The 13026-nt window shown below is 50.0% G+C and overlaps 1 protein-coding gene across 1 annotated transcript in view; it reads right to left on the bottom strand.

The window, feature by feature from the left end:
- Window positions 1-1408: 1408 nt before the first annotated feature.
- The window catches only part of LOC100615916 (uncharacterized), a 92918-nt gene continuing 81300 nt past the window's right edge, over window positions 1409-13026 (bottom strand). The window contains exons 5-8 of the mRNA XM_063815915.1: window positions 6547-6656; window positions 5353-5484; window positions 1841-2056; window positions 1409-1555 (exon numbers count right to left, since the gene is read on the bottom strand). Of these exons, the coding sequence (XP_063671985.1) occupies window positions 1516-1555; window positions 1841-2056; window positions 5353-5484; window positions 6547-6656 (498 nt within the window). The 3' untranslated portion in view covers window positions 1409-1515. The remainder of the gene's footprint in view (window positions 1556-1840; window positions 2057-5352; window positions 5485-6546; window positions 6657-13026) is intronic.

The raw sequence follows: 13026 nt of genomic DNA, 5'->3' as shown, positions 1-13026 counted from the left end.
GCTCACCGCAACCTCTGCCTCCTGGGTTCAAGCGATTCTCCTGCCTTGGCCTCCCGAATAGCTGGGATTACAGACATGTGCCACCACACCCGTCTAATTTTGTATTTTTAGTAGAGACGGGGTTTCTCCATGTTGGTCAGGCTGGTCTCGAACTCCCGACCTAGATATCTGCCTGCCTTGGCCTCCCAAAGTGCTGGGATTACAGGTGTGAGCCACCGCGCCCAGATGAATTCCAAATTTAACAAAGCAGACTAAGAGAAACAATTCATTTAAAAAAATAATATTTGGCCAGGCATGGCGGCTCACACCTGTAATCCCAGCACTTTGGGAGGCTGAGGTGAGTGGATCAGGAGGTCAGCAGTTCAAGACCAGCCTAGCCAAGATCATGAAACCCCATCTCTACTAAAAATACAAAAATCAGCCAGGCGTGGTGGCTGGTGCCTGTAATCCTAGCTGCTCGGGAGGCTGAGGCAGAGAACTGCTTGAACCCGGGAGGCGGAGGTTGCAGTGAGCCGAGATCGTGCCACTGCACTCCAGCCTGGGCGACAGAGTGAGGCTCCATCTCAAAAAAAATAAATAAATAATTCAATGAAATCCCTAAGATCCAGGGCTTTCCAATAAATATGTAAATAAATTTCCAATCTCCATACTGAAAGTTTAAAAGAAATGCTAACTAATAACTAAAGAAATACAACTTTTCCTCAGCTTTGCAGCAATCTAGAAACAAAGTGTGTAGACACTACAAAGCACCTTACAAGGAGAAACATGTAAGGATGGCATGACTCGCCGGCAGCCCTGGGCTTGTCCACGGTACCCCCATGATGAACAGTAACTCCATTGTGTAAACGCCCATGAACATAAGATTACAGGATTTTTCCAGTTTAGACATACCATATTTTCTTTCAGACAATTCTTCAGTTTGTTTACGTAGATCAGCGATACGATGATTCCATTTCTCTGAAAATCAAGCAAAAGTTGCTTCTCAATAACATGTCCCCATGTCAGAGCAGCACTAACGTATAATGACTGATTTCATATATTTTACATTCTAACAGTCCATATCATTTTACTGCTTTCAAGAAAAAATTTCCCCTTTTTGGTGGTTCTTAGAATTGGTTTAATGGGAGACTATTAGAGAAGCTGAAAAGCAGGAGGGCAGAAAAGTTCAATCAAATTAAACACAATAACAGGGAGGTCACAATGAGGCGGTCTCCAGGGGTCTTTTAGCAAACTTCCTAAAACATGTCTCAGCTGTGTGAAATAAGACTTTACAGCAGCCGGGTGCAGTGGTGCAGGCCTGTAATCCCAGCACTTTGGCAGCAGAGGCAGGTGGATCGCTTTGAGCTCAGGGCAACATAGCCAAAACCCCCCTCCCTAGCCCCAACCCCACCCCGTCCCTACCAAAAATACAAAACAGCAGGGCATGGTGGCGGGCGCCTGTAGTCCCAGCTACTCAGGAGGCTGAGGCAGGAGAATCACCCGAACCCAGGAGGCAGACATTGCAGTGAGCCAAGATCACGCCACTGCCAGCCTGGATGACAGAGCAAGACTCCACCTCAAAAAAAACAAAAACAAAAACACAAGGTTAAGAGGGACCCCCGACCTTACACATACAAGTTTAAGAGGGACCCCTAAGCAAAAAATGCCAACCCTTTTCCTCCCAATCATTGAAACACCAGGAGGGTGTAACAGTTTTGCAGCCTAGCTGTAGCAGGCTGATGCCCCCAAGATGCCCATATCCTAATCCCGGGAACTGGTGAACATGACCTTATATGGCAAAAGGGGCTTTGCAGATATAATGAAGTTAAGGGTCTTTGGCTTTTGGGGTTGATGTACTCACTCGGATCCTTGTAAGAGCAGAGCAGGTGATGGAGAGGGTGGGAGGTGTAGTGACAGAAGCAGGAAACTCCAGTCATTCGAGACGGGCAGCACAAGCTGAGGAGTGCAGGCCACCTCTACGGCCAGGAAACGGATTCTCCCGCAGAGCCTCGGAAGCCACCGACCCTGCTCCCACCTTGACTCAGTAGGACTTACTGTAGAATTCTGGCCTTCAGACCTGTAAGGGAATACATTTTGGTTGTTTTAAGTCACTAAGTGTGTGGTAATTTGTTGCAGCAGCCACAGGAAACTAGTATTGTAGTGAAGCCTCAAAACCCCCCTGAAGGGGCTGGGCTCAGTGGCTCATGCCTGTAATCCCAGCACTTTGGGAGGCCGAGATGGGTGGATCACTTGAGGTCAGGAGTTCGAGACCAGCCCAGCCAACATGGTGAAATGCCATCTATACAAAAAATACAAAAACTAGCCGGGCATGGTGGCACATGCCTGTAATCTCAGCTACTCAGGAGGCTGAGACAGGAGAATTGTTTCAACCCAGTGGGGCGGAGGTTGCAGTGAACTGAGATTCCACCACTGCACTCCAGCCTGGGTGACAGAGCGACGCTCCATCTCGAAAACAAAACAAAACAAAAAAACCCCACCTGAAGGTTTCCAGTTCTGCCAGCAGTCTCCCACCCAACCCCCAGAAGCAGACATTCCATTGCTGTGGGCCATGGACAGGCAGAAGGAAGCACCTCCTCATGGCAGAGGCCTACCCAGGAGAAACCCAAGGGAAGGCACTGCTGGGCTGGCCCCTCTCTGCTAAGGCCATATTCTGTTTTTTTTTTTGAGGCCAGTTTCACTCTGTCTCCCAGACTGGAGTGCAGGGGCACAATCTCGGCTCACTTCAACCTCTGCCTCCCCAGTTCAAGCGATTCTCCTGCCTCAGTCTCCTGAGTAGCTGGGATTACAGGAGTGTAGCATGCCTAGCTAATTTTTGTATTTCTAGTAGAGATGCGGTTTTGCCATGTTGCCCAGGCTGGACTCGAACTCCTTGCCTCAAGTAGTCCACCTGTCTCAGCCCCGCAAAGTGCTGGTATTACAGGAGTGAGCCACTGCACCCAGCATTTGCCAAGACCTTTGATGGCAGGCTTCCTCCAGGTGATCAGTCCTTGTCTGGTCTGGCTCTGCCCCACTCTCCTTCTCACCTAGTTGGAATCCCTGGCTACTTTTCAGTAGAGGAGAGTGTGTACCCCAATCCCAGCTTGGTTCAGATCTGCATTTAACTCATGGAACCTGGCTGCTCCCCAGGTCCTGAAGAAAAAAACGGTCTCTCTGTGGGTATGATAAAGGATGGGCCTGTCCCCAGGACCCTGTGAGAGGGAAGCCCAATGTCCCACCAGGTTGGCAGGGCTGGGGAAGGGAAAGTGTTATGGCAGCCCCAAGAAAAAAAAGAGGCAGCAGAGGGAGCAGGACAGCGCTCACATGGAACTCATGCCACTGCCTGAGTGAGGGGAGGGAGGAGTGCACGCCAGTGACGTCAGGGGGCAGAGAGGCGCAGTTCCAGGGCAGCTTTCCCCCTCACTTCCTGCCATGTTACTCTGATCGCCTCCAGGTGAGCCTGCCCACTTTGTGCCCAGGGGCCTGTAGAAAACCACAGCTCCCCATGGTTATGGCCCCAGGAGTGGGGCAGAGCAGGGAGGAGTCCTGGACAGAGGAGAGGCAGGGGCAGGAGGGAGTAGGCCTCAAACTCCAGGAGGGGGCCCTTCTCATGGGTCCTGCTTTCTGGCTTCTCCTTCCTTACCCCTGGGCTGATCACTTGGGGAAGAACTGAGACAAAGTTTCTCACCCTCAGGCCCAAAGGGTTTAATTACTGGGCCCTTAGGGAGGTGTGAGCCCCCTGAAAGGATGCAAGGTTTTGTTTTGTTTTGTTCTTTGAGACAGAGTTTCGCTCCTGTCGCCCAGGCTGGAGTGCAGTGGCGTGATCTCACCACACTACAACCTGCGCCTCCCAGGTTCAAGTGATTCTCCTGCCTCAGCCTCTGGAGTAGCTGGGATTACAGGTGGCTGCCACCACGCCTGGCTAATTTTTTGTATTTTTAGTAGAGACAGGGTTTCGCCATGTTGGGCAGGCTGGTCTTGAACTCCTGACCTCAGGTGATCCGACTGGCTCCGCCTCCCAAAGTTCTGGGATTACATGAGCCACTGTGCTTGGCCACGACGAAAGGTTTTGTGTGGAAAGCATGTACATGCCTTTCTGGGAAAACAGTCCACAGCTCTCATTCTCAGCAGGCTTCACGGTCAGAAAAGGTTAGAACTCTTGCTACAGAGCTGTGGAAGCAGCCAGGTGAGGGGCTTGCCAAGGGCACTCTGGGCACTACCTGGGCACTCTCGAGCCCATCATCCCCTAGGCAGGCTGCACTGCTTGGTATTTGCAGAGCTGAGGGGGTGGGGCATGTGGGGACTGTGAAATCGCCCTGAGATGACCCACAGTCCTCAGCTGGGAAGTGAGCGCTGCATCTCCTGCAGCGTCCTCCATCCCTAGAGCCATGGGGCCAGGAGAACTGGCCCTTGCAGCAAGTGAAAAGCCTATTATTGATTCCCTCCCTAGCCATGTAGACAGTGAACCAAGACACTCATATCAGGTAAATGCCTTGTTCTCTGTTACCAAGGTAACCAGTAGGCATTCCCAGATACAGCGAAGGTCCTCACACCAAGATATGCACCTGGCCACCTGAGGAAAGAGAAAGGACTATCTGAGGGGATGGAGCTGAGCTGGGTGTGGAGTGGTCCTTGTGGGTCTTGGAGAGTGGGAGGGGGAGCAGCATGAGCCAGGCCTCGAGGCAGAAGGACAACCAGGAGACAGCCTGGAAAAAGTGCTAGACCCACAAGGGCTCAAGGCTGGCCAGAGGGGAGGTGGGATAGGCTGCAAAGTCCTGAGGTCTGAAGATTGGCCCTGGCAGGAAGAAACCAGGTAAGGTGGGGTGTTACCTACACCCTCGGGGCCAGATGCAGGCCAGAGCCAGCCAATTACCAGGCCCTTAGGGAGGTGTGAGCCCCTTGAAATGATGCAAGCTTTTTTGTTTTTGTTTTGGAGACGGAGTTTCGCTCTTGTCGCACAGGCTGGCACCTTTGCCCAGAGCAGGCACCAAGACTTCTGGCTCTGGGTGTGACCTCAGTCTGGGTAAAAGCCCCAGCCCCCACCAGGACCACCTACCCCCTAGACTACTTCAGGTGCTGAGCCCAAGCCAGGGGCAGGAAGCTAAACTGATGCCTAGGGTAATCCCAACAAAGTCCCTGGTTCCCCGCAGCTATGGGGCTGACAGGGAATTACAGCCCAAACCCCAGATGCTGGCTCTCAAACTAACACTGAGCCCTCAGTGCCCACAGGGAGATACAATCAGCGCACTTTCCAGATGGGGAAATGGGATCAGAGAAGTGCAACAGCCTTGCGCAATGCCCCAGACCAGGGCTCCAGGCCCACAGTGTTCTTTTGTCACTGTGTTCAGAGGGCAGCAGCTGCTGTGATGTACCCACCTGAGCCTGGCAGCTTTCTCCAACTTTGGAAGCCCAGGAGCATGGCCCCCGTCCACAGATGCACCTGGCATGAGGCGTGCCCAGAGGGACAGAGGCAGATGAGTTTCGTCTCCTCCACTGGATTGTGAGGGCCTAGAAGGAGACAAGGGTCTGCTTGAGAAGGCAGTGAATAGCGAGCAGCCTGAGGCAGTGCCCCTCTGGATGGATGCGCAGTGCCTGGATGGAACCTGGCTCAGACAGAGCTCAGTTCTGCAGGTCCCTGAGGCATGGAGAGTTCACAGCTACCAAGTGTAGGAGTCTGGATTCAAAGCCAACGGCGTGACTCCAAAGTCCCTGCCCTAGCCCCTGGACCACCCTTGCAGGCCCATCAGATGCCCAGGCCAGCAGCACAGCCGGCCAAGACCAGGGAAACTTGGGGAGCCTCAGAGCACCCCCAGGTATTCCAACCTAATCCTGGTACCCCGCCTCTCACCACCCTTCTTCCTGCTTTAACCTCAACCCCTACACAAAGCCTGGGCCACTTAATGTGGCATCAAACAGATGCCTCAATAAATCAGTCTAATCTTGAAAAATAAAAAGACTTAACAGATATACAACTGCACGTTAGAATGCTAAAGACAATAAACATATAACAACTTAAAGTACATATAAATTCAATATATATCCAATCATTGTAACTATGACACAGTAGAATATTAAAATACTATTTTCAAAATGTATACAAGCTTAATGTTCTATGTATTCAAACTATTTATTCAAAATACAAATCATCAACATAAATTGCCACTAATATTCAGTCCCTTCACAGGACACATGATTCACTGGGAGTTAATTAGCAGCTGGCAGGCAGTGACACACAGCAAAAATGAAAACCAAGAGGTGAAATAGTTCTGAAATAAAGGTTTTAAAGCTAACAGAAATCACTGAATTACTAAGTCATTAGCACTAATTTTGAGCCAACTAACTAATTAATATGAGATGATACAATGTCCTATACTTTGGTAAATACAGACTATGTTTAAACAATGTCTGTAACGTGACTTGTAAAATGCTCCTGGCTTTACAAAGATGTGATTAAGATGTAGTAACACATGCTAAACCACTTCCCCCTGCAGAGCATGTGGTAACTTTCATCAGTCACATTGAGAGTCCAGAAGATAAAGGAAAAGGTCATGGATTTCGCTGAGAACTTACCAGAGTTGAACTCCCTCATTTTCCGTTCCCCAGCATTGGCGGGTTCTGGGACTGGTGGCTGTGGTGGCTCGTTGGTCTTTGTCTCTTAGAAGGTGGGGAATAATCATCATCTTGAAAAAGAAAAAATGGTCATTACTGAAGGAACCATCTTAGGTTACAGCCACCTCTGGGTCAATTCCCAACATTCAAAAGCTGAGCAGGGCTTTAAAGCTATCTTATTAATAATTATTTCTGTATTGCGAACTTCAGCATACTTTTTTCTAGTTACATTTGAAATGTTATTCTTTTGGGATGTGCTCAAGTGAGTACTGCTTTTTCCTCTGCCTTGCTTCATTACTTTTTAGTTTCCTTCATTTGAATCATCATTGTAAGTCTCCCCTTCTCCTCAAATAACTTTCAAATTGCTGCCAAGAACTATGTTCTATCTTAAGGCTTTTGAGAAAAAACTTTCAATGAAGATAGCCTCGTAAAGTTATACAAATATAGAAGGAACGGGATAAAATAAAGCTTAGATTGGAAAAAAATATTTAAGATTATACAAAATTCACGCGTAAACAAGGGAAGCTGAGTAATTGTATGTTCAAATACTTTTAACAAGTGCAAAACATGTAGGCTTAAAGAAATAGAGCTGGCCAGGCATGGTGGTTCACGCCTGTAATTCCAACAGTTTGGGAGGCCGAGGCAGGCAGATAACTTGAGGTCAGGAATTAGAGACCAGCCTGGCCAACAGAATGAAACCCTCTCTCGACTAAAAATACAAAAATTAGGCCAGGAGTGATGGCTCATGCCTGTGATCCCAGCACTTTGAGAGGCCGAGGTGAGTAGATCACCTGAGGTCAGGAGTTTGAGACCAGCCTAACCAACATAGAGAAACCCCGTCTCTACTAAAACTACAACACTAGCCAGATGTGGTGGAACATGCCTGTAATCCCAGCTACTCGGGAGGCTGAGGCAGGAGAATCCCTTGAACCCGAAAGGCAAAGATTGTGGTGAGCCAAGATTGTGCCATTGCACTCCAGCCTGGGCAAAAACAGCGAAACTCCCTCTCAAAAACAAAAAAAAGAAAAAATTAGCCAGGCGTGGTGGCGCATGCCTGTAATCCCAGCTACTTGGGAGGCTGAGGCAGGAGAATCGCTTGAACCCAGGAGGCTGAAGTTGCGGTGAGCTGAGACTGCACCATTGCACTCCAGCCTGGGTAGCAGAGCAAGACCCTGTCTCAAAAAAAAAAAAAAAAAAAAAGAGAGAGAGAGAAAGAAAGAAAGAGGGCTACATTATTTATGAAATAGATACTGTTAACTCAGTCACCAGAAAGCCTGTGTATAAATGAGCAGTGAGATATTCAAGCACAGCACACACACACTTCTCAGGACAGCTGTCGTGAGAGTTCCGTGCTCATTTCCTTCTGGATACATCAGCAACTCACTCTGCTATGATCCTGCAATACATCTCATGTTAGAATTAGAGACATCTGGGCCAGGCACAGTGGCTGACGCCTATAATCCTAACACTTTGGGAAGCCGAGGCAGGCAGATCACCTAAGGTCAGGAGTTCGAGACCAGCCTGGCCAACATGGTGAAACGCTGTCTCTACCAAAGATACAAAAAATTAGCTGGGCATGGTGGCGCGCGCCTGTAATCCCAGCTACTCGGGAGCCTGAGGCAGGAGAATCGCTTGAACCCGGGAGGTGGAGGTTGCAGTGAGCCGAGATCGTGCCACTGCACTCCAGCATGGGGGACGGAGCAAGGCTCTGTCAAAAAAAAAAAAAAAAAAAAAATTGGAGACATCTGGATCAAATCAGCTGCCAGTCTCGCAAACTGTCGGGTAACATCCTATTAAGATTGCTGCTTACACATCATCTATAAAATACTGAAAATATCATTCTAAGAAATCTTTTTTTTTTGAGACAGAGTTTTGCTCGTTGCCCAGGCTGGAGTGCAATGGTGCGATCTCAGCTCACTGCAATCTCTGCCCCCTGGGTTCAAGCAATTCTCCTTCCTCAGCCTCCTGAGTAGCTGGGATTACAGGCATGCACCACCACGCCTGGCTAATTTTGTATTTTCAGTTGAGACAGGGTTTCTCCATATTGGTCAGGCTGGTCTCGAACTCCTGACCTCAGGTGATCCACTGACCTTGGCCTCCCAAAGTGCTGGGATTACAGGTGTGAGCCACCATGCCTAGCCAAGAAACCCTTATTTTAAAACAAGCCAGGCGCGGTGGCTCATGCCTATAATCCCAGCACTTTGGGAAGCCAAGGCGGTGGATCACTTGACGTCAGTAGTTTGAGACCAGCCTGGGCAACATGTTGTAACCCCATCTCTACTAAAAATATATTTTAAAAATTAGCTGGGCATGGTGGTGGGCACCTGTAATCCCAGCTTCTCAGGAGGCTGAGGCAGGAGAACCACTTGAACCTGGGAGGTGGAGGTTGCAGTGAGCGGAGATCACGCCACTGCACTCTAGCCTGGGTGACAATAGAAAGACTCCATCTCAAAAACAAAACAAAACAAAACAAAAACCCACTAAAAAAAAGACTCCATTTCAAAAACAAAACTAAAACCAAAAACACAACACAAATGTAGTACACAAATGAAAATAATTACTGTGTTAAACACAGTTTCATAGAAAATAAAAGACCAATCAAATACAATAAGCTGCCTTTTTAGATGGGTATGTTATTCTTCTTTCACAGCTAAAGAAACGGGCTCTTCTTCTAAGGCCAACAGTGACCTGAAATTATTGACTGGCTTTTCCAATCAAGTGGACAAAATGGTACCAAGGTCGCCAACATCAGACAAATTCACTTGAGGGCCTTATCTATGTGCTTTGAAAGACAAAACTGCTTTTGTTAAGGACACTGTATTTCAGAAAAACATAATCATATTAACAAATAATAACACTGTAAAATGCTGATGTGTTGAATGCTACTTTAGAAAAACATGCTCAAATCTAGGGAAAAAATTTGATACAAAACTACGTATCAATTATCTAGCTAGCTAGCTATCTAGAGACCTGCTTTCATTCTATTGCTCAGGATGGGAAGCAGTGGGATTATCATAGCTCACTGCAGCCTTGAGCTCCTCAAGTGATCCTCCTGCCTCAGCCTCCTAACTAGCTAGGGCCACAGGTGGACACAGTTATGCCTGGGTTTTTGTTTGTTTGTTTTGTAGAGACAGGGTGTCACTACATTGCCCAGGCTGGTGTCAAACTTTGGAGTCTCGCTGTGTTGCCCAGGCTGGGGTGCAGTGGTGCGATCTTGGCCCAATGCAACCTCCGCCTCCCGGGTTCAAGTAATTCTCCTTTATCAGCCTCCCAAGTAGCTGGGACTACAAGCATGCGCCACCACGGCCGGCTAATTTTTGTATTTTTTGTAGAGACTGGGTTTCACCATGGCCAGGCTGGTCTCCAACTCCTGACCTCAGGTGATCCACCCGCCTCGGCCTCCCAAAGTGTTGGGATTACAGGTGTCAGCCACTGAGCCTGGCGGAGCACTTTCTTATGTTTTTAAGTAGCCTAACCCAGGTGGGGCGCTGTCCCTCACGCCTGTAATCCCGACAACTCTGATGGCCAAGGTGAGAAGATCGCTTCAACTCAGGAGTTTGAAACTGGCCCGGGCAACATAGCGAGGCCCCCCCCGACCCCATGTCTAGAAAAAAATACAAAAATTAGGCCAGGTGCCCACCGCGCCCGTCTAATTTTTGTATCTTTTGTAGAGACGGAGTTTCGTCATGTTGCCCAGGCTGGTCTCGAACTCCTGAGCCCAAGCCATATATCCTCCCACCTCGGCCTCCCAAAGTGCTGGGATTACAGTAGGGCCCAGCCAGCCTCATGTTTTATTTAGCAGTCCCTCCCTGTTGCACACCTGGATAGTTTTTTTAATTTTTTTAGACAGGGTTTACCTCAATCTCGCAGGCTGGAATGCTGTGGTGGGATCATAGCTCACTGGAGCCTTGAACCTTTGGGTTCAAGTAGCTGGGGGGCTGAGGTAGGACTACAGAGACGGGGTTGCGCCATGTTGCTAGGCTGCTCTTGGCCTGAAGGGTCCTCCCGCCTCGGCCGCGCCAGACATAGTTTTCTATTTTTGACCAACATAAACACTGTGCTGGGTCTGAATTTTTCAGCTACCCTTCTTCAGCCGGCAACACACAGGACCTGCGGGGAGGTCGCTTTTACCAGTCCCCACTCTGGCGAGAAAACTGCCCAGCTCCAGGCACCATAGCGCCCCAGTGACGTAGCCGAACACCCGCGCCTCTGACGTCGCCAAAGGCCCACCTCTATGGTGTGGGCGAAGACCCGCCCTTGCGACGTCACGGAAGGCGCGCCCTTGCGACGTCACGGAAGGCGCGCCCTTGTGACGTCGCAGGGGACTACCACTCACGCAGAGCCAATCGGAACTCGCGGTGGGGCTGCTGGGTCTTCCAGGAGCGCGCAGGAGCGGACGCTGCCTATGGGTGGCCGGGCGGGATGTAACCGGCTGCTGAGCTGGCAGTTCTGTGTCGCTAGGCTTCTGCCCGGCCGCCGCCGCACATAAGCTGCGAGGAGGAGCTTTACGACTGCCCGGTCTTCGGGGCCGGGCGCAGCAAGGGCCAGACTCTGCGCTAGCAGGCGCTGCGCGCCAACCGGCCAGCACCTGTCGCAGAAGGTGCAACCGATCGCACTGTCGCGCAGAAGCTCCTCAATGGCCAGCGCCAGCTGCAGCCCCGGCCGCCCACTCGCCTCAATCTGAGCCTGGGTACGTGCGCCCCACAACGCCTCCCCCAGCCAGGGCCCGGGGATCCCCGGGAGCGTCCCCGGCTACCTGGCGCCGCTCATCCTGGATAGGGTCGGCCCCCTCTGAGGCTGCCCAGCATGAGGGAGCTGCACCCCTGAGCTTGAACTCTGATGGCCCTTTGTAATAGCATTAAGTCTTTGAAACTTTGTAGCGGGGTAGAAGGGGCTAGGAAATGAAGAAAACATCTTTTTAAAAATATAAGCAGTCGGCTGGGCGAGGTGGCCCACGCCTGTAATCCCAGCACTTTGGGAGGTCGAGGCAGGTGGATCACGGGGACAGGAGTTCAAGACCAGCCTGGCCAGCATGGTTTCACTGAAACCCCGTCTCTACTAAAAACACAAAAATTAGTCAGGCGTGGTGGCAGGTGCCTGTAATCCCAGCTACTTGGGAGGCTGAGGCAGATAATTGTTTGAACCCGGGATGCGGAGGTTGCAGTGAGCGGAGATCGCGCCACTGCACTCCAGCCTGGGCAACAAACCAAGACTCCGTCTAAACAAACAAATATATGTGTGTATATATATGCGATCGAGCCTGGGAGGTTGAGATTACAGTGAGCTGAGATTATATAAGCGATCGAGCACTGGAGGTTGATGTTACAGTGAGCTGAGATTGCGCCATTGCACTCCAGCCTGTGTAACAGAGGGAGACTCTGTCTCTAAAAAATTATACGCAAGTGAGAGCTTTTCCTCCAGCGCTCATGCTCAGACTGAAGAAAGTAATTGGGCCAGGCCTGGTGGCTCACGCCCGTAATCCCAGCATTTTGGGAGGCGGAGGCGGAAGCGGGTGGATCACTTGAGCTCAGGAATTCCAGACTAGTTTGGGCAACATGGTGGAACCCTGTCTCTACAAAAATACAAAAAATTAGCTGGGCATGGTGGCATGCACTTGTAGTCTCCGCTACTTGCCGGGCTTAGGCGGGAGGATCGCTCAGCTGCAGCCTCGACCTCCAGGGGCAATCCATTTCAGCCTCCCAAAGTGCTGAGATTACAGGAATGAGCTATCGTGCCTGGCTTTACACTATATTTTAATACTTTTTTTGAAAATGGAAACTTTTACAGGCAATTCACTTCCTTCAAACTAATGATAAGGAAGTGATGCTGTTCTGTTCTGTTTTGTTTTTTGTTTTTGTGGTTTTTTTTTTTCTTTTTTGAGATGGGGTCTTGCCCAGGTTGGAGTGAGGTGGTGCAAACAAGGCTCACTGCAGCCTTGACCTTCGGGCTCAAGGAATCCTTCCCCGTCAGCCTCCCCGGTAGCTAGGACTACAGGTGCATGCTACCACGCTTGGCTAATTCTTTTTTTGAAATGGAGTCTCACTCTGTCTCCCAGGCTGGAGTGCAGTGGTGCAATCTCGGCTCACTGCAGGCTGGTCTCAACCTCTGACTTCGGATGGTCCACCCACTTCTGCATCCCAAAGTGCTGGGATTACAAGTGTGACCCACCGCGCCTGGCGATTTTGCTCATTTTAGATACTAGAACTTTTTAATTTAAAAATTTTTTTTTTCCTGAGATGGAGTCTTACTTTGTCTCCAGGCTGGAGTGTAGTGGCGTAATCTCGGCTCACTGCAACCTCCGCCTCCTGAGTTCAAGCGATTCTCCTGCCTCAGCCTGCCAGAGTTGCTGGGATTACAGGTGCGCACCACCACACCCAGGAGTTCAAGGCTGCAGTGAGCCATGACCGTACCACTGCACTCCAGCCTGGGCAACACAGCGAG

Source organism: Pan troglodytes, chromosome 6, assembly GCF_028858775.2.
Source record: "Pan troglodytes isolate AG18354 chromosome 6, NHGRI_mPanTro3-v2.0_pri, whole genome shotgun sequence".
Lineage (NCBI taxonomy): Eukaryota > Metazoa > Chordata > Mammalia > Primates > Hominidae > Pan > Pan troglodytes.
Note: the sequence above shows the minus strand (reverse complement) of the source record. Positions and strands in the feature narration are given on the sequence as shown.